The sequence below is a fragment of the Polypterus senegalus genome, chromosome 9 (assembly GCF_016835505.1).
Source record: "Polypterus senegalus isolate Bchr_013 chromosome 9, ASM1683550v1, whole genome shotgun sequence".
NCBI lineage: Eukaryota > Metazoa > Chordata > Cladistia > Polypteriformes > Polypteridae > Polypterus > Polypterus senegalus.
The window spans coordinates 70,196,459-70,218,966 of NC_053162.1; the positions used below are offsets into that span (position 1 = coordinate 70,196,459).

Here is a 22,508-nt window from a genome sequence, read left to right on the forward strand (position 1 = left end):
TTCGCAATATAGAGTGGGACTTTATTACAAAATTTGTTAAAAAAAAATCAGACATTTAAAAACTTCATATTTATCTACATGATTAATATATACATCAACAACGTGACAACATTGATAAAAGACAAATTAAAACAGTCAAATGTTTGTTTACTACCTTCTCTGAAGGCACTGTAAATCTGCACTTCCATATTCTGCATTTCACAACATTAAAGTAAGAGAAAGAGTTTTGTTCTCTTGTAAAAAATTCTGTACTGTACTCCGATTTAGGAATGTGAATCTGAGCCTTTACCTTTACATCTAAAGATGGCATAGTGAAGTAAATGCTGATAATGTTCAAAACTGTACAGCTCACACTGAACAGGTCAAAGTTGAAGCCTAAACCATGATGACTTTTTTTTTTTAATTCTGCATTTTTATTTTTTCAGTGATGCTTTGAATATTGCACATTTTGGTTGATGAACTGTGTTTTAATTAAACTTAATGTAAGGATGCATTATGATTCTTTTAATTCTGAACAGAACAATATACTTTGCATAACTACTGCATATGGAATCTGCAGTTGTAACAACAGTTGTTGCTAATTAGAAAAATAACCATGGTCTAACTTTTAAAAAGTGCACATTGTAACATATCACTGGTTCTGATCAATTTAATACTTTTTACACATATATATTAAATAAAAGTAAGTACTTCCCTGTAAAACAGTCTTCTTTTCAATGCTTTTGAGTTTTAAATTAAGGAAGCTGTGCAGGAGTTCTGTTAGAAACACATAATGAATTTTACCCTAAAAATAATACAAAATATGTTATAAAAGGTGTTTTAAATATAAAATTTATTTACAAATTAGTCCCAATGGACTGTATTAAAGTGCATTTTAATCTTGGCAGTGCTGAAACATGAAACAAGGTGTTTAAACCAGCTTAGACCTCATTCCCAGTATGCAATGTCACTGTCATTTATGCCCTCTGAGCTTACACATTTGTCAGTTTTGGGCACAATGAATGTGTAAAGCACCAAAGTGGAACAAAAAAGATGATGGAGGAAAAAATCCATCATTGCTGAAGAGAATTCCTTGATTCTGAAAGTCTTGAATTCTTTAATGACATGTAGTAACAAGTCTTGGCTTTCCTGCAAGGATACAAAAACATAATTAGGGGAGATTAAGAACGACCATATAAAATGCATTTGTGATGAGAGCCTTTAACAGAAGTGTTAAGTATTATAAATGAATGCTGTTTATGCATCTTAATCCATTTCCAAGTCTTACGCTGTTAGAGACAAACAAAGCGTTAATGCTACAAGCCACTATCAGACTGCATGGAATTCTGTTAGATATGCCGTAAGGACGCCTGTTACACATATCGCTGCTAACAAATGTTAAACTAGGAGGCCTAATGATAAAGTTATTTGTTATGTTCTGGATATCAAAACATTTAAAGGATAAAAATGGTTTTATTACTGTAACAGTAAGGCACATTTAAACCACTTTCCCATTTGAAAGGCATGTGTACTGTATAAAGCATATACATACTAACATTATAATTATACCTGATAATTTTCAACATTAGAATCAATGAAGTTCTAATTAAATGCATAAAATACTCAACAAAAACACAAAACTGTTGGCTATTATAAAAATATTTATAACACTGAAAACACTGCATGGAACATTGAGGTCTAAGATTGTAATTTTCAGGTTTGTATGGTATGCCGATTTTCTAAATTTCTAAAATGGTACAGTGCTGGCATTTTATTAGTTTTGGCAAAGGAAGTAAATGGTTGTTTTCATACACCTAGCACTCAGTTGGTTATTATAGTGATGGCAACAAATCCCCCCACTCTTCAATGTAATATCCCTATTACATCTACCTCAAATCACCAAGGGAGGACCCCCACCTGGTTTTTGAATGCATATATTTATATAAACACACTTGAGGCTCTAAGGAGTAACCCCACCACCAGTCCTCGTTATGGTTAGCGATGCATGGCAGAGCAGGGATGCACCACTGTTTGCAGTCTGGGGGAAAAAGCAGCAATGAGAATCTGGGGGGTTATCCGTTACTTGTTCTGGTATCATTGTGGTAACGATACCAAGGTTAAAATTTTAGTATCAATACAACACTAATAAGCACACATTTAAACTTGCCCAACTTTCAAAAAATAGAAAGAAAGAATAAAATAAAAATTTCTATTTTTAGGTGGAAAGATTAGCTTTTGAATATTATGCAGAAGCCCATCAGTTACACTCCCATTAAAGCAGATGCATAGCACTTTCCTAATGGCTTAATGATGTCTAATTTTGCAGCCACCATGCAAAATGATGCCCATGCAAAGCTATTGTAAGCCAATGCAGCTGCAGAACGTACCTTTCACGGAAAAACCCTGTGCCACATAGGTTTTCTAAATGTTATTCAACACTGTAATAAATAAAGGTTAAAACTGATGACTAGTTCATACAATAATATAATAATTCTAGCTTTGCTGGGTTTTGAATTATTGTGGAATTATTCTTTTGAAAGTGCAGAAACTGAAAGTTATTCTTCCTGCACCTACACTTCTAGATAGCTACCATTCCTAGAATACCTGATATCTGGGGTTTTCTGCGGGTGCTGCTCCATGTTCTTCCAACCCCTGGGCTAAATGTGGAGAGTGTTGAGGTTCCCCGCACTGTGGGACTGAGTGCTGGTGTAACTGGTAGAAGATCAGACTGTAACAAAACAATAATTTACGCTGCATGAAACATTAAGTCAACAATTTCTCAGGGAAAAGCCAACAACTTCTCATAAAATAAACATGTGATACAGCATCAGTGTATTCACAAATAGTTGGGGCAAAGTATTATTAAATAATCTTCTTTTTCTCACCTCTGTGCTTTCTTGTGTGGGTGTGGGTGAAGGAGATGGAGACACTGAATTGGAAGAATTAACAACAGAGGAAGTTTCTACTTTGCGTGACTGTGGCCCTAGCTCCACGGACCGCACCCTCTGAGCAAACTTTAGAGAGCAGATTGATTCACTGACATTTTTCTCAACAGGTGAAATCTGCAATGAAAGATGAAACATTTTCAGATTGATATTTTCTTACTCCTGTATTCACAATGTTACATTTCTAACAATAAAAAGTACTGCCCATCAAGGGTGATAAACATATGTGACCTACTGGCAAAACTGGTTGAAATGCAATGGATTTGAAAATAAACTTCCTGGCTGATATACTATGCAGCCTTAAACTATATAAAATATCATACATATTCTAAAAACAGATAATGTAAAATACAATTTTATCAACTGAAAGAAACTAAAAACTAACTGTTCATGCTCAGATAATTTGCACAGTAGAGGCCAGCAGGAAATATGTGACTACCTTTAGCAACTGGATAGTACTGCAGTATGCCTTATATGCTATTTTAAAGAGCGTGGTTGTGCTTATGAGTGTGCCTTAAGATTGGTTCCTCCCCTACCCCTGTATTGGAAGAATAAGTGGGTTTAAGTAGTTAATGAATCTCTACTATCTTCAGAAGTAAAAACACAATGGATTTCACAAATCACATACATTACATGTATAAATACACCAAAAACAAAGCATCCATATACACATTTCTCCTGCTGTCCCATAACCCATTTTAGATCTCAGAGAATTGTCACTGATCCCAGGTCTCTGTTAAGGGATGGTCACTGCTTCCCCTCTCCTCTCAATCTTGGCTTATCATTATTTAAATGAATATTGTCTCTCTTTTAACTTCATCAACTCCATGTTACCTCTACTACCTCCCACCAGATGCTGGTCTGAAGTAAAATAATTGTTTTCTTACTCTTATGGAATTGTAAAAGACCATACCTTAAACATTCCAAGTTTAATATGAAGCAGATTTCCACACTGAATGAATTCTATCACTTTTGGTTCTGTCTTTGTCCCCTTTCCCATCCACCTGCATGGCTCTTACTGAATTTAATTTGCCTGCCCCTTGCTCACTGCAAGATGCACTGTCCATCTTGTTAAAGCCAAACACACCAAGGCTGTCTTTAAGCCCAGTGCATCTTATGCTATTCATTTATGGCATCATGCAGAAAAACTCTTAGCCTTTACTATAAAATCTTCTACCTGGACTATCAACTTTTGCAAATCCACCATTTCCATAGGTGGAAAGGCAAGGGATCTTCCTTCTTTTTTCTGCTTTGCACCTTTTCTTCCTTAAACAAGCTTAGTATCCACTCTCTCTTCTTTTCTCAGTAAATCTGCCTTTACAGTTAATATTTGGACAGAGACAATTTTTTTCTAATTTTGGTTCTGTACATTACCACAATGAACTTTAAATGAAACAAGTCAGATGCAATTGAAGTGCAGACTTTCAGCTTTAATTCAGTGGGTTGAATAAAAAGATTGCATAAAAATGTGAGGCAACTAAAGCATTTTTTAACACAATCCCTTTATTTCAGGGGCTCAAAAGTATTTGGACAAATTAAATAACTGGAAATAAAATGTTCATTTCTAATACTTGGTTGAAAACCCTTTGCTGGCAATGACAGCCTGAATTCTTGAACTCATGGGCATCACCAGATGCTGGGTTTCCTCCTTTTTAATGCTCTGCCAGGCCTTTACTGCAGCGGCTTTCAGTTGCTGTTTGTTTGTGGGCCTTTCTGTCCGAAGTTTAGTCTTCAGCAAGTGAAATGCATGCTCAATTGGGTTAAGATCAGGTGACTGACTTGGCCATTTAAGAATTTTCCACTATCAATTTTCAATTTTCCACATCAATAAACACTAGTGTCCCAGTGCCACTGGAAGCCATGCACGCCCAAGCTATCACACTGCCTCCACCGTGTTTTACAGATGTGGTATGCTTTGGATAATGAGCTGTTCCACGCCTTCTCCAAACTTTTTTCTTGCCATCATTCTGGTAGAGGTTGATCTTGGTTTCATCTGTCCAAAGAATGTTTTTCCAGAACTGTGCTGGCTTTTTTAGATGTTGTTTAGCAAAGTCCAATCTAGCCTTTCTAATCTTGAGGCTTATGAGTGGCTTGCACCTTGCAGTGCACCATCTGTATTTACTTTCATGCAGTCTTCTTTATGGTAGACTTGGATATCGATACGCCTACCCCTGGAGAGTGTTGTTCACTTGGTTGGCTGTTGTGAAGGGGTTTCTCTTCACCATGGAAATGATTCTGCGATCATCCACCACTGTTGTCTTCCGTGGACGTCCAGGTCTTTTTGCGTTGCCGAGTTCACCAGTGCTTGCTTGCTTTCTCAGGATGTACCAAACTCTAGATTTTGCCACTTGTAATATTGTAGAAATTTCTCGGATGGGTTTTTTCTGTTTTCGCAGCTTAAGGATGGCTTCTTTCACCTGCATGGAGAGCTCCTTTGACCGCATGTTGTCTGTTCACAGCAAAATCTTCCACATGCAAGCACCACACCTCAAATCAACTCCAGGCCTTTTCTCTGCTTAACTGATAATGACATAACGACGGACTTGCCCATGAAATAGCCTTTGAGTCAATTGTCCAATTACTGTTGAGCCCCTGAAATGAAGGGATTGTTTTAAAAAATGCTTTAGTTGCCTCATTTTTTTATGCAATCGTTTTGTTCAACCCACTGAATTAAAGCTGAAAGTCTGCACTTAAAATTCATTGTGGTAATGTACAGAACCAAAATTAGAAAAAAGTTGTCTCTGTCCAAATATTTATGGACCTAACAACAAATCAAAAACTCTTTTTTTTTTATTTCACAATGGTCCTGTGATCTGGCTTCACTGGATTCTCTTCTCACCTGGCAAAATATTTCTAAGAGTGTCAGATTTTGTTCCATAATCCTAACTACCAATTCACCCAACTCCAAATAATTCATAAACATTTTTTATGGGAAGGGTACTGGACACCATTTGAGTTGAATACAGTACCCCAAATCAATAAATGTATTTATTTATTTTTTTTTTTTAGAGAATCGCATCACACTAAGTATTGAATTAGGTCTCATGACTATTGTGGAATACCGGCTGAAAGACATGCCTCTAGGTGCAAACCACAAACTGTATTCAGCATCCTCTTTCAGAGACGATTTCATATAATTAAATATCCTGACAAATAAAATCCAGAAATTTTAGATTGTTTGATCATTAGTTAACTGGTTGTATTTGTGGGGCAGGGCTTGCGCAGTGGTAGTGCTGCTGCCTTGCAGTAAGGAGACCTGGGTTCGCTTCCCGGGTCCTCCCTGCGTGGAGTTTGTATGTTCTCCCCGTGTCTGCGTGGGTTTCCTCTGGGTGCTCCAGTTTCCTCCCACAGTCCAAAGACATACCAGTTAGGTGCATTGGTGATCCTAAACTGTCCTTGGTGTGTGAGTGCCCTGCGTGTTTTAAAATGTATTAGGCACCATCAATGACAAAATACAGTACAACCACCAAAGGATTATATTAAAAGGTGTTTGAATTAAATACTGGTGCCCTGCCTAGGAATCAATCTCTATAAACTTAGTTTTTCTTATGAAGCTTTGGTTACTTCTGTACTTAAAGGTTATTTATTTCTTCTTTTTTCTTTTTATGCTTTAAACATACGGTTCAAAACTTAGATCTTTTAATTTACGAGTTACTTTACTGCCAAAAGACCCTTAGGCGTTGGCACTTAGATATGACCCTGCTCAGTGGAGGATAAAGCAGGTTGGAGAATTATGGACACGGTTATTTCAGTGCCACTATTCTGAGGCAAAACACTTACTAAAGAATATTGCAAGTGCAAGTGTTGCATTTCTATTCAGGAGAAATTTATTTTGCAGCGCATATAGTAAATATTCATACATTTTATAGAACTAGGAAAATGGCTCTTACAAAGCATATCGTGGAAAAGTGGACAAAATGAAATTATGACAACTAAGCTAGGTTTACTGAAACCGTTTCAACATTCAATTACTGAAATGAGTTGCTATGTAATTTTTTGGACGACTGCTGCTGGATACACCCTACACAATAGCACCCCTATCGCAAATCAGTTTTTTAGAGACAACTGTGCGCTTTTGATCAGTGAGTGTGTGCTTTATCAGCCACAATTACATTCTCTGCTGCAAGTCTAAACTCTGATGTCAAGTGTACCTGTAAGCACAGAATGATGATAAGTGAAGGATGAGAACAAAGAGGAACCAATCAGAACCAGACTTGGTTTCAAAATTCTGATTGGCTAATGACCTCTCCAATCAGCTGCAAGATGTTGCATGCTGACGTACTAAAGAAACAAGACGACCAGTTGGTGAATTTTGTGCTCTATAGTTTTTGATAGAAATTATGATAGTTCTCAATAGCACTTGAGTTATATACAGTTTTACTTTTCTTTTTCAAAACAGAGACCACAAGAGTCTGTTTGCAGTGAGTAAATGAGTAAATGAAATGAGACATGAAGCAATTTTAAGTAAGAGAGACTGAAGGAAACATTTGGGGTTAGAATCCAGTGTGCAAGGTGATGAATATATCGTTAAACCACTAATCTGAATGGTCAACCTCAGTTACAGGGGGGACAAATGTGATAAAGAAGAGATCATAAGTGGTGAACTGAAGAATATGTGAGAAACACTACACTGTTTCTGAATAGAAAATATCTTTTAAAGTAAAGAAGGAAAGCAAAGATGTTCGAGAGATAAAGTAGATGATAGGGAAAATTGCAGCAGGAGGTTTCAGAAGAAACCTGTCGGTACAGAAAACAATGTTGACAATTCATATGTGATAATTTGCTGACAGGGCAGATAATGAGAAGGAAGAAATTTGTAAACTATTCTTTTCATAGAGGGGGTCTGTTTTTGTTTTTTATTTGGACTACATCTATAATGCATTTTGTGCAGAGTTTTGTGTTTGTTTTCCAAGATGTTTCAAATCCGAGACATAGGACACAAGATAGCAATCTTATTCTCTAAGTTTTTTTGGCTGGCTTATCAGCATACATTGTGTTGCAAAGGTTATTTACATTTAAGGAAAAGTGGTATAGTATAAATGTTAATTGTAGTGTATTGTGATGATTTATAGATAACTTGCTATTGAGAAGAAAATGGTAAGGAGTGAAATTTTGGGGTGTATTTTAAATAAAGGGTACATAGTTGTGACACCCTAATAATGTGTATATGCAGAGCTAATTTTCTTGTCCTCCTCCTTCCTCCTAGAGATCTGACAAAACGAACTACTGAAATTGGATGAGGTGCAAAGTTGATACATCAAGTAATTTAGAAGCCAAATTGCGTAGGCCTCTGTAAGTATGAGTGGGGGAAAGGAGAACTTAAGTTGTTATAATTAGCAAAATGAACAATGAGCTAAAAACTACCGTATATACTCACGTATAAGTTGGGTCTTGAAAACCGAAAAATCAATCATAAAATCAGACCCTGACTTGTATACCCATTCAAAAATACAACACTTAATTTTTTTTTTTTTTATATCTTCTTGCCTCCTCCAATTTCGCATCGGTTTCTCAGACACATTGAATTTTGTTGCAGCAGCGCAGTTACCAATTTCTTTCACCACTTCAATGACTTTTAATTTAAAACCAGCTTCATATTTTCTTCTGATCGAACACTCCATTGTAGATAAGGGATGCTCTTACAATAAAGGTGTATGATGGTGTGAGATACAAAAAAAACACGAAAAAGTGCAAACGTCACTTCAAAATAGTTTGGGTATTACCCTGTGGTCATGTAGGCACAATACATGGGGGAAAAAAAAGGCAGTGTGCTCCGTTGTTACTCTCTCAGGTGGGCATTAGTATATCAATTTCTTGGACCAATAGCAGGAGTTTTCCCACATTCGACTTATATGACCGACATTATATGATAAAAATGAAGCCCTGATTTATATGTGGGAGAACATAAACACGAGTATATACGGTAGATTGAATCTTCTTAATGCAATAAATAAATGCCAATAGCTGCGATTGTGTTTCTTTGTAAATTGTGCACATTTATTTCTGTGGACACAGTTTTTCGTGAAAATAAGTTCAGATTTTCCTGTAAAATTCCAATGTTTGCAAGAGTCTCTAGCATTGCTGAAAGAACCAAGAAGGTCTGTAAGTAGTTGGTTAGATGTTCTCAAAAGGAACTAGGCAAAATTCACAAACTAGCATAAAGAGGTCTAAAGTCATTACTTACCAAGATACTGTGCCCCTCACTTTTTCAGTTCCAGACATCACACTTAAAAGTTCATCCTTCTAGCGTGAACTGTGATTTTCTGAACACTAGACCAGCATTTTTGTATTGAAGACCTAACTGCTAAACAGGAATACCTTTCCAGAATCTAACAGTATCCAGTCCTATTTTTAAACGCACATGGATACAGCAGAAACTTTGCAACATTCTTTTACTGTAGACAATCGCAAAAAAAAAAAAAAAAGAAGTGTACATACTGAATGTTGTTTTGTGTGCCCTCATCACAATGGATTCTAGGAATCTGCTTATAGCAATGTAAAATCAAGTGAAAAAATAATCTGTTCTCTTGTGCATCGTGGCATATACAATTGTATATGCACTATAAGTACAACCTTATAGTTTAAGCTTAATTTATGCTAGGCTGCCTTAGAGGAGAGGAGTCAGTAAGAGTTTGTGCAACTTGTAGCTTAATCTCTTACTGAAAATATGAGTGGTCCACTTCAGATTAATACAGCAGAATCGTGGAGTTTATTAGGTTAAATAAACCTATAACAGCATTCTACTGCTGTGTACATTTCAGTCCACAGATATGTGATTGTGACACTACAGTATATTGTTTCACTGTCTGCAGTGGAAGCAGAGAACTAGGCATATAAACATTTGTGTAATCACAGTTTTAACTGACACCTTTCCCACCAAGCATGCAGCTAATAGACTATTTCTGTAGATCACTACTCCATCTTTTTAAGAGGAAAAAATATTTTTTTTCTTTCACTGGAAAAGCAAAGCCTATACAAAAAATCTATGCTACCAATGAAAATGCCTAGAATTCTTGAGTTACACTATACATACACCACAAGTTGTTCTTAAAAGATCAGGATCTTTTAAATCATACCATTAAATATATTTCTTGCCTTACCTGCACCATCATGAGTGTCTTACTGTCGCCACTTAGTGAATCTTGTAGCAGGTAGGTCAGTTTGGAGTTACGAAAAGGTATATGTCCTTGTTTAGTGCGTAGGGCATGAATGACATCCCCCAGTGCTGCCAGGGATTTGTTAATGCACTGTGCTTCCCGAAGCCGACTGCCCTCTGCCCCTGATTTTGCAATGCGTTCTGAGCCTGCCAGGTCTACCAGGTTTAGCTTCCCTAAGGATGTTTACATAAAATAAAACAAAAATAAAAACCTTGTTAACAAAATACAACATGTGTTAATAATTACTAGAAATCTTGCTAAAATTTAAACTAATATTATGAATTGATTAACTATCTTGGGGGAAAAAGGTATTTTCTTTCATTAACGGATTAATTTTTTTAACAGTAATGTTAATAAATTACTCTCTTTTCCTTCATTTTTTTTTTAAACTCAAAAAGGCCTGATATGGTATGATGAAGCCTATCTACTTTCTCTGATGCTCCTGTACAAATTGCCAGTGGCTATATCCTGTTCAGAAATCTATTCAACACCTTTATTTTAAGATGCAAGGCTGTAGGCTATCTTTGTTTAAAGAAACAAATATGAAGCTCTTAATATCTGTTGTTTAAAAATAAATTTTTTAGTAGATTTGCCATAAGAGTACAGAATATTTTTGAAATAACAACCCACAGTTAAAATGGAACCACTTAATGTTTTAGATGCTGAACACTTCCATCCATCATTCCATTATTCTGAATTTATATTTTACAAGTTATGATTACGGGGAGTCGAAGATTTCCCCTGGTAGCAGTAGGCCAACTCATATAACAGGTTGCCAGTCAGAGAAGACAGAAGGGCACTTAAAACCAACTCAAAGATTCAAATACAGTCACCTGGAGTTAACCACTGTGTCTCTGGTGTTACTCCCACGGCCCAAACAGATGTATGTTAAGTTGGTTGGCAATTCTAAACTAGCCATATACAAAGTATAAGGATATTGTATGTCTGTCCTGCAATTAATCAGCATCATGTGGAGGGTGGTTGCAGGAACAGCGCCTAGTGTTCTGTGACCTTAAAATGTTGTTGCAATAGTACTATATCAGCAGTGGTAAGTACTTTCAGAAGTTTTGAAAATGTCTTTCTCTTCATCACCTTTTCAAATTCTGTTTTCTTTCTCAGCTGCCTTGCACTACTGCTTTGATGAATTCTTCTTTCTCCCACCATTATTTACCTGAGGTACGTGTGCCAGTTGTCATATTTAAACCATTAACTGTAACAATTAGTAGTGCATGGGATCGGGAACTATGTTCATTGAGGTTGGTGCAAGCAGTGGCTCGGTTCATGTAACCCAAGTCAAATACCTGTAAAAAAACAAAGATGAATGAAGATTACTACTTTTTGTCTCCCCTTCAAACTGAAAGTAAAACAAATATTTATACAAATTAGAACTACTAGATTCATCATATTTTTTTGCCTTTAGAATAATGGCCAAACATCTGTTTATAATACTGACATACTCATAGTTTCTTCAACTTAAAATATGATAAAATGAAACTAGGCAGTTGATTTAGTTGCAGGCATATTTAATCTTATTATTTATATGTTATGAAACTTTCTTATTACCACTCTGGCATTTGTTACAACATGTAAAAATATATTTTATGATGAAACATCCCTCTCACTTTTTTACCTGAAATATATAATCCATTAGCCCATTAAACACTTCTGATTCTTTGAGCACCCAATACTAATTTTTCCATTATTTTTTTGAAAAATTGGTGCCACGGTGGCACATTGGTAGTTCTGGTACGTTGTAGTAAGGAAACCAGGGTTCACATCCCGAGTCTTCCATGCTTGGAGATTGTATGTTCACCCTGTGTCTGCGTGGGTTTCCTACCCCTGTCCAAAGACTTGCAAGTTAGGTGAATTGGTGACGCTAAATGGGCCCTGCAGTGTGCGGTCACCTTGCCATGGACTGGCACCCTGTTTAGAGATGTTTCCTGCCTTATGCTCTATGCTAGCAGGGATAGGTTCAGGCACCTCCTGTGACCCTGGTCTGGATTAAGTGAGTTTAAAACACGGCATGACAGGACTTAAAAATAATATTTTGCATCCAAATAAAGCAAAACCGCAAAAATAGGAGAAAATATATTTTTAAAAAAAGTTTTTAATTGCCTTATGGGTTTGGCAGAATTTTTGTTGCCTTAATTCTGCACTCTTTCATTCTGGAAAAACAGCCTTTTTGTTATCTTTTAGCTATACAAGAGAAACAGTCAATACCACAGAAATTTGAAAACCATACACAGGTGCGAGAGAGGACCATGCTGCTATAAAATAATCCTGTGCTCACCCTCACACATACATAAGCGACCAAAAGTTTGCCAGAGATACGAAGGCACACACACACACAGGAAGAGAGAGAGAGCATGCACGGTGCTAGAGAGAGGCACATACAGGCGCTCTAGGCTCGCGAAAGGGAGACACACACACACGAGCGAGTGAGAAAGGGAGGGCTGGATGCATAAGATAGAAAAGGCTTGTTTTTGTATTAATTTCTGTTTACAGCAATCGGTTCATAGCGTGAATTGTGGAAATGTTACTTTTCTTGGTGGTTTATTAAATTACAGATTTTTCAAATGTTCATTTTTTTTCCCTGTGCTTAAAACTAATTAAAAAAAAAGTGATTTTAGCGAGCGGCTCCTAGCACTATAGCGCTAACTATTGCAGTGTTAGTTTTCTCTGTTGTTCAAGGTTTTCTCAGTGTTATTCAATGTTTTTACATTTAGTTTACTATTACGCTGTGCATTCTATGGTATAATTAACTATATTTGTGCTTAAAAACTTGGAATGGATTAATTGTATTTGCATACAATCCTATGGTGGAAATTGCTTCTGTTCATGACCAAATCGGTTTACGACCAGAGTTTTGGAACTAATTATGGTCGTGAACCAAAGTTCCACTGTAGTTGGATATCAATAATTCTACTAGCAGTGGATATTTAAATGTAGCAGTTCATAAGTAAACAGATATTTATTCTGCAAATTAAACTTACGCACTCTTAAAATTATATTCTGTTAATAGCCAGATTCTTTTTAAAGGTAACTTTTGCTTACTTTATTTATGTCTTCAACACTTTCAACTGTAAACTCTGTCAATCCAGGTACATAAAGCTGTCCACTCCCATCAGGACAAAGTTTGATTTCTAACTTCTCATTTAGATTATCTCCTAGCAAATTTCTAAAGGGAAAAATACAAAGTAAAATAAGTGAATTGAATTTAACAAGAAAAGGAATTTCATTACAGCTCTACACAATATTTCAATTGACCGAATACCATATTTTCCATTAGATAGTAAATTACATTAAAGTTGCAATAGCCAGTTAGTTTGTATAATCAGTATGCTATATGTAAAACATCAACAAAAAGTCTATCAGGTCTTTATTTAAACAAATTATTGATGCTTTTCTGGAAACAAGTCGGATTAACACCACCCAGAGTGGATTAAAGAGCAAGTATAAAAAATATACTAGAAAAATGAACAAATTCAGAATATGTTCAGCATAAATTTTGTAAAATAATTAGATCAATAGTGTACACTGTATATAAAAGTGTGTACTCACTGACAAGTGAGGTGGTTTTATTTAAAAATCTTAAAAAACAAATAACGTAGAACTGATACTACAACACAGACAGAAACTTTGCAATTGTTTAATCATTTTCAGAGATTTTGCTATACAGGCATATAGGTGGATGTGTAATTAACCAATATACCAGAAAACACAACCCAGCATGCAAAAGACTGAAAAAACACTTTTTTTTTTTTTTAATTGTATCATAAATTTTGTACAACATACTAACTGAAATGGAAGATACTAGCCTAACATAGGAAATTTTTCAAAATCCTTTTATGAACCAAGCATATATATATTACTTGTTTTATATTATTCTTTTAATCTAGCTAATTTCAAAATTAACAGTATTTCAGACAGCCTTCAACTAACAGTCAAAGAAAAGTGAATTTTCACTATGCTGCACCTGTTTTATTAACATACTGTACATAAGTATTAAGATATATTCATTTGGCTAATACCAATTGTAAGCCATGGGTTGCCAGACAAGATTTTTGTTGTTATTTTTGCGAAACATCATACTATTTTGATAAGCCTGGAAAACTTCACATTTTGTGAACCTTTTCTTAATTTTGTAATTCAAGTCACCTCCCAAAAAAAAAGTTTAGTATTTTCCAAACAAAGTTAGCATATGCCATAGCTGCATTGATGTTACTATACCCCCACCTGATTGTTTCATTATAAATTTCCACCATGCTAACAGTGATAACAAATTTCCATTCAGGATCTTTCTCCTTAACTTCTGCAAACAGCAGCCTCAATGCTCTTTGGTTTATCCCAGGATTTTCTGGAATCCCCTAAAAAAATATATATGATTCTATATTAAACATAAGCCAACTAATATTCAATTGAAATCAAGAAGCCAGATTTATCAATAAATATTTACAGACTATCTAAACATTGCTACAAAAATACATCCATTAATCAATTGCCAAAGCCCAATTTATTCCTTGCAAGGAGTGTGTGTGTGTTCTGTTTATATGTATATGTTTATATAAACAGATAAAAATTACCTTTTCAATTTGTTAATCCACTCATTCTGGAAACAAAATACCTCTCCATTCTGTGTTACAGCCCACCATTGAATGTTCTTCTTGGCTGTGACCCCTATCATATGCTACAGTGCATCCGGAAAGTATTCACAGCGCATCACTTTTTCCATATTTTGTTATGTTACAGCCTTATTCCAAAATGGATTAGATGCATTTTTTCCTCAGAATTCTACACACAGCACCCCATAATGACAACGTGAAAAAAGTTTGAGATTTTTGTAAATTTATTAAAAATAAAAAAATTGAGAAAGCACATGTACATAAGTATTCACAGCCTTTGCCATGAAGCTCAAAATCGAGCTCAGGTACATCCTGTTTCCCCTGATCATCCTTGAGATGTTTCTGCAGCTTAATTGGAGTCCACCTGTGGTAAGTTCAGTTCATTGGACATGATTTGGGAAAGCATACACCTGTCTATATCAGGTCCCACAGTTGACAGTTCATGTCAGAGCACAAACCAAGCATGAAGTCAAAGGAATTGTCTGGAGACCTCCGAGACAGGATTGTCTTGAGGCACAAATCTGGGGAAGGTTACAGAAAAATTTCTGCTGCTTTGAAGGTCCCAATGAGCACAGTGGCCTCAATCATCCATAAGTAGAAGTTCGAAACCACCAGGTCTCTTCCTAGAGCTGGCCGGCCATCTAAACTGAGCGATCGGGAGAGAAGGGCCTTAGTCAGGGAGGTGACCAAGAACCCGATGGTCGCTCTGTAAGAGCTGCAGAGGTCCTCTGTGGAGAGAGGAGAACCTTCCAAAAGGACAACCATCTCTGCAGCAATCCACCAATCAGGCCTGTATGGTAGAGTGGCCAGACGGAAGCCACTCCTTAGAAAAAGGCACATGGCAGCCCGCCTGGAGTTTGCCAAAAGGCACCTGAAGGACTCTCAGACCATGATAAAAAAAATTCTCTGGTCTGATGAGACAGATTGAACTCTTTGGTGTGAATGCCAGTCGTCATGTTTGGAGGAAGCCAGACACCGCTCATCACCAGGTCAATAACATCCCTACAGTGAAGTATGGTGGTGGCAGCATCATGCTGTGGGGATGTTTTTCAGCGGCAGGAACTGGGAGACTAGTCAGGATAAAGGGAAAGATGACTGCAACAATGTACAGAGACATCCTGGATGAAAACCTGCTCCAGAGCGATCTTGACCTCAGACTGGGGCGACAGTTAATTTTTCAGCAGGACAACGACCTTAAGCACACAGCCAAGATATCAAAGGAGTGGCTTCAGGACAACTCTGTGAATGTCCTTGAGTGGCCCAGCCAGAGCCCAGACTTGAATCCGATTGAACATCTCTGGAGAGATCTTAAAATGGCTGTGCACCGACGCTTCCCATCCAACCTGATGGAGCTTGAGAGGTGCTGCAAAGAGGAATGGGCGAAACTGGCCAAGGATAGGTGTGCCAAGCTTGTGGCATCATATTCAAAAAGACTTGAGGCTGTAATTGCTGCTAAAGGTGCATCGACAAAGTATTGAGCAAAGGCTGTGAATACTTATGTACATGTGATTTCTCAGTTTTTTATTTTTAATAAATTTGCAAAAACCTCAAGTAAACATTTTTCACGTTGTCATTATGGGGTGTTGTGTGTAGAATTCTGTGGAAAAAAATGAATTTTTCCGCATTTTGTTATGTTACAGCCTTATTCTAAAATGGATTAAAGTGATGCGCTGTGAATACTTTCCGGATGCACTGTAAATACTACTTTGGTAATACAGTTTTAGTGTCTATTATTATAGTACTTTGTCTATTCAACATGCTGCACGTGAGACTATGCAACTACAGGTAAACTAAGTTTATTTTTGTACAATGCCCTCATTAGTTCAATTGTTTACTCAGATTTAAATATATTAATCAATACAAGGAATAATACATAGACAGAGTCTAAAAATATATAAAATTCAGCCAAAATTTAAATTGCAATTAACTAAACTACAATAGCATACATTTTTGTTTTTCTTCTTAGAATATTGGATATAGAATATTGTTTATGCACTACAAGGTGCAATAGAGTATTGTATAGTAATGCAATACTGACAATTTTAATTAGTAAAATATCCTTGATAAATATAAGGCTAAATAATTTGTAAATGAAAAAAAAAAAACACATTGATATACACTGTAGTAAAGTTAAATTTGTTAAAGCATTATTGCAGTTTTATTTGTCAAAGTTAAGGCATTAATACAATGGCCACTTTGTTAAAATGTAACTTCAGTTAGGATACAACAGAATCCATATTTAGAGAAGTTCAAAAAGCACTTACAGTATTAATGGAAGAATGACGCAGGAGTAAATTAAAAGAAATTTAACAATTCAAATATGAATCTCACAAGGTAGCTGCATATTGTATACACTTAAATTGATTTATCAAATATCTGTTTAAGTTTTATATCCAGTTAATGTCCAAGTAAAATAAATTTAGTTAAGTTCCTTTGTCATTTAACATTACCTCCATAGTATAAGTCTTTCCAGATCCAGTCTGTCCATAAGCAAAAATACAGACATTGTATCCATCAATACAAGATGTGACTAAGGCCCGAACTTCTTGGAAAACCTACATAAAATAGAATTAAACATAAAAAATAAGTTACTTTAAGTAATTAAAACTGATAAAATTGTGACTTAAAAAAAAAAAAGATATGCAATATCACCACAGCTAGAGTGCTGTTTGTGCAAAGTTCACATACTTTGACCTTTTAGTACCCCATTGAAATTTCTTTTATAAACGAAACTGTGTGTGAATATAACAACAGAGATGACGTAATTTTCCATTAAATACGTTTCAAAATTTCTGTACTGCTCAACCTACCAACATAGACAATCCACTATTTGCTCATTGGTTTCAATAAATAATGGACTGAAATGAAAGGCAACATAAGCTGCAGGCAGCCAAAAATGTTATTACACAATTAGCAAATTAATAATCTAGGCTGGGCATGCTATATATTTTGGTTCTTTTAATCTGTACAATTTAACTAAACAGAAAATAGTAACATAAAAGTATTATAATAAGGTCTTTAATGTTAAGAAACTAAGAAAAAGCAATACAGTGGAACCTTGGTTTGCGAGTAACTTGGTTTACGAGTGTTTTGCAAAATTTTTAATAAATTTTGACTTGATAAACGAGCAAGGTCTTGCAATACGAGTGGTATGGATACGCTTTGTTTGCTGAGCATCATGTGATCACAACTCAGCTGATGGTTCCTCTCTCTCTCGTGTGTGTGTGTGTGTTGCGTCTCTGTCACTCATGTGTGTGTGTGTGTGTGTCTCTTTCTCTCTCTCTTGTGGGCAATCGTCTCCTATTCTCCGTCTGAGTCGGCATGCCTCAGTCATATAGTCAACATCCGTACGAGCGTTTACTACAGCATCATGACTGTGTGTGTGTGCGCGTGTGTGCTGCAACGTGTGAGTCCCTGTGTTGTGCCCCAAAACACAAAGCTGAGTCTCAGTATTTTAACAACACCAGCTTTATTCAGCTTGAAACAGCAACAGTGCGGTTATTTATTATAGTGGGATCTGCCACTCTCCTATACACAGACACAGCAGTCAGGCAAGGTCGTTGCCAAGTAGTACTGTGCCCTGCGCATTTATAATATTCCTTGTATCACCCATCGACGGCAGGCACTTATAGCATGCCCACGATCTTTTCGGATTCGCTTTTACAGCAAACTGCTATAGCGCTGGGAGACTGCAATTGCTTTGGGACGCTCTTCCGCGTGTCATCCCGTTGGGTGGAATCCCACAAGAGTTTAAAAACTCACTTACACCAGCCATGACTCTTTTCAAAGGTAAAGTGCAGGTTAATTTGTTTTATGTATTTTTATTTTATATTTTGTATTAATCATTTTTATATGAATAGTTTTGGGTTGTTGAACGAATCATCTGAGCTTCCATTATTTTTTATGGGGAAATTCACTTTGATATACGAGTGCTTTGGACTGCGAGCACGTTTCTAGAACAAATTATGCTCGCAAACCGAGGTTCCACTGTATAAGTGAATGGTTTTAGAAAAAATGTTAATGTTTATTATTTGTAAAATGTTAGCATTCACTTCAGTTTATTCTGATTATACCTTACACTATAATGAAGATTGCTACTGGTACAGAATCATGAAAAACGCTATGACAATATAGCATATGATTAGCCCTGAACTAACCATTAAGCATTAATGCTTAGGGAACAAAGGGAAGGGGGCTCACCACAGAATTTCTTGCCCTACCTCTCATGCCCTAAGTACTTGGGAAGGTGATTAAAAAAAGTTTTAAAAAATTTTGTTATTTGCAGTTTTCACTTATATTTTTTTTAAACACATAAAAAAGTGTTGAAAATATGTTGTGTTTTCTGCTGCCCCAGTTATTACCAAAAAAAAGATTTAAAAAAGAAGTTGCAAAGGAAAAAACTGCTTTTTAAGGCATATAAGACTAATGACTGCAAAGTGAATAATACAGCATATGAGAACATTAAGGCAACCATTAAGAATGATATCAGGGAGGCTACAAAACAGTTGGAGAGGAATATAGCAGATAAAGCGAAATAAGACCTGTAGAGATTCTTTCAGTATTTCAGTAGTAAAAGAACAGTCAAGGAAGAGGTCAAGTGCATCAGGAATAGTCAAGGGGAATTAAAAGATACAGACAATGAAATAGCAGATGCCCTAAATTTACATTTTTCTAAGGTGTTTACAAGTGAGCAAGTGGATAACCTCCCAGAGGTAAACGCAACTACTAAGGAGGTACTGAGGGATTTGGAAATTGTAGAGGGAGAAGTACTGCTCAGATTAAATAGGCTGAAATCAAACAAATCACCAGGACCAGATATTTACCCTCGAGTTCTTAAGGAGGCTAGTGAGTACATATATAAACCCTTGACACATATTTTTAGGAAGTCACTGCACACTGGAGAGATTCCGAAGGACTGGAAAATGGCAAATATCTTCCCATTATATAAAAAGGGTGACAGGGCAGATCCAAGCAACTATAGGCCAGTATGCCTAATATGCATCACAGGAAAATTAATGGAAGGAATTATTAAGGATAAGATTGAGCAACACCTGGCAAGGACAGGAGTTATTCTGAGCAGTCAGCATGGGTTCGGAAGAGGGAGGTCGTGTTTTACTAACATGCTGGAGTGGAGCATATGATATTATTTATCTTGACTTTCAGAAAGCATTTGATAAGGTGCCACATGAGAGGTTGGGCATCAAATTAAAAAAGTGGGAGTTCAGGGTGATGTTTTTAGATGGGTGCAGAATTGGCTCAGACACAGGAAGCAGAGGGTGATGGTGCGAGTAACCTCATCAGAATTGGCAGATGTTAAGAGTGGTGTTCCACAGGAGTCAGTGCTAGGGCCGCTGCTATTTTTAATATATATAAATAATTTAGATAGGAATAGAAGTAACAAGCTGGTTAAGTTTGCAGATGATACCAAGATAGGTGGATTAGCAGATAATTTGGAATCCGTTATATCATTACAGAAAGACTTGGATAGCATAAAGGCTTGGGCAGATTTGAGACAGATGAAATTTAATGTCAGTAAATGTAAAGTATTACACATAGGAAGTAAAAATGTTAGGTTTGAATACACAATGGGTGGTCGGAAAATCGAGAGTACACCTTATGAGAAGGATTTAGGAGTCATAGTGGACTCTAAGCTATTGACTTCCAGACAGTGTTTAGAAGCCATTAAGAAGGCTAACAGAATGTTAGGTTATATAGCACGGTGTGTGAAATATAAGTCCAAGAAGGTTATGCTCAACCTTTATAATGCACTGGTGAGGCCTCATCTTGAGTACTGTGTGCAGTTTTGGTCTCCAGGCTACAAAAAGGACATAGCAGCACTAGAAAAAGTCCAGAGAATAGCGACTAGGCTGATTCCAGGACTACAGAGGTTGAATTATGAGGAAAGATTAAAAAAGAGCTGAGCCTTTACAGTTTAAGCAAAAGAAGATTGAGAGGTGACATGATTGAAGTGTTTAAAATCATGAAGGGAATTAGTACAGTGGATTGAGACTTATTTTAAAATGAATTCATCAAGAACATGGGGACACAGTTGGAAACTTGTTAAGGGTAAATTTCACACAAACATTAGGAAGTTTTTCTTTACACAAAGAACGATAGTAGTGTTGTAGACTTTAAGAGGACTTTAAGTAAGACTTTAGGGACTTTCAAAACTCGACTTGATGTTTTGGAAGAAATAAGTGTATAGGACTTGTTGGGCTGAATGACCTGTTCTCGTCTAGAGTGTTCTAATGTTCTAAAATAATTTTTATATTGCTTACTGCTATTTAGTGTTAAATAAATAAAAATATTTTTAAGTTTATATTCATTATAGCTGTACAGTCTATCCTGGGGGATAGCTTGAAAGAAAACTGACTTAAAATCTCATATTTAACCTTCAGCACTTATTGACTCTTATTGTCTTGTCAGTTAAGCAATGGAAGGGCTTGGAGTACACCATTATTCGGCTGTGCTTAAGGCAACAGTTGGCTTTAATCTGGCCTCTGCTGACATAGTGTAGCAGACACAGAATATTAATCAAAACAACAAAGATAACAATATCAATAAATAAGCATCTGCATCACATTAAAGAAAAAATATATAACCATGCATCATATACCAAATATAACAAGCAGCTGAGCTGTAGAATTGTCAGAAACACTCTATTGGTAGTGCATCAAATTTTCAGTTTGGCTCGATAAAGAAGAACAATTACTATACAGTACTTTAATTTTCAACAACAATTTCTGGCAATCAAATAAAATCTGCAAAGTCTCCTCCACACTTTATAAGCATAACTGCGTCTGCTCCTCCCATGTTGCCTAGTGGTGGTTATAAGAACGAGAAGAAAAAATTGAGTGAGGGTCAGAAAAGGAAGAGTTTGGAACAAGAACAGTAGTGTTAGCTCTGTTGTTTGGAAATAGTTTGGTTTTACCCGGGATAACAATGCAAGCAATATAATATCTAAAGTTAAAAAATGTTACTGGATATGAAGAGACCATCTAGGCAAGTGCCATACCTGCAATGTGCTCTCTTGAAAAACTGGCCTCTGCTAAACAAAGTTCAATAAAATGTTAACTGTTCAGATGCACAGCGTATGAGCAGGCAATCAGCAGGTGGTAGGAAATAACAGCTGCAGTGAAAACACAACTTCACCTACTTAACCATATAGTCGTACTATGTGACACAAAAATGATACATCCTCACATTGTAAATCCTCACTCATACATTTTATATGGTCTGTGATGTCTCTGCAAGTGGGAATAAAAACATTTCCAGCATGGTAATAAATCAAAGTATAAAAGATATAAAAGAATAAGTAAAAAAATGTACACATGGTGTAATATTCAAGTCCGTTCAGAGACTTGGTTATCTAGTTTGAGAATTGAAGGATTTTAAAATTTTTAATAAATTACTTTATCAGAGTTATCACAATTTGTTTATTTTATATTTTTATAACAGTGAGTCATATTCAAAACAATGATAAAAGAGTCATTACATGTCCTAGTTGTGTCTACAAAACGTTTTTAATAACATTTTACAATATGTGACAGAAGTTGGTTTCATAGAGAACAGATTATAACTTAAGAGATAACAAGATTCATGTGATATTATTAGTTGTTGGATATGGAGGGTCAATAGCTAACTGGCGTTGAAATTTCTTAAACATAAAAGTACCCGATGGATAGGGTTGCTAGATTAGAAAACTGGAAATATGGGACACTCTTAAAGTCTCTCTCTATATTACTATATATAAAAATAGAAAGCAATTTTGCCTTAAATCAATGGCAACCTTTTGTAGGGTCTGT

At 36.1% G+C, this 22,508-nt stretch overlaps 1 protein-coding gene across 2 annotated transcripts in view; it reads right to left on the reverse strand.

Annotated features, from left to right (window-relative positions):
• Window positions 1-22,508, reverse strand: part of kifc3 (kinesin family member C3) — a 116,243-nt gene continuing 93,735 nt past the window's right edge. For both annotated transcript variants that reach the window (XM_039763215.1, XM_039763216.1), the window contains 8 exons: window positions 17,154-17,258; window positions 14,318-14,448; window positions 13,136-13,259; window positions 11,253-11,382; window positions 10,025-10,254; window positions 2,865-3,041; window positions 2,584-2,707; window positions 1-1,128 (listed from right to left, as the gene is read on the reverse strand). In XM_039763215.1, coding sequence (XP_039619149.1) covers window positions 1,097-1,128; window positions 2,584-2,707; window positions 2,865-3,041; window positions 10,025-10,254; window positions 11,253-11,382; window positions 13,136-13,259; window positions 14,318-14,448; window positions 17,154-17,258 — 1,053 coding nt within the window. In that variant the 3' untranslated portion in view covers window positions 1-1,096. The remainder of the gene's footprint in view (window positions 1,129-2,583; window positions 2,708-2,864; window positions 3,042-10,024; window positions 10,255-11,252; window positions 11,383-13,135; window positions 13,260-14,317; window positions 14,449-17,153; window positions 17,259-22,508) is intronic.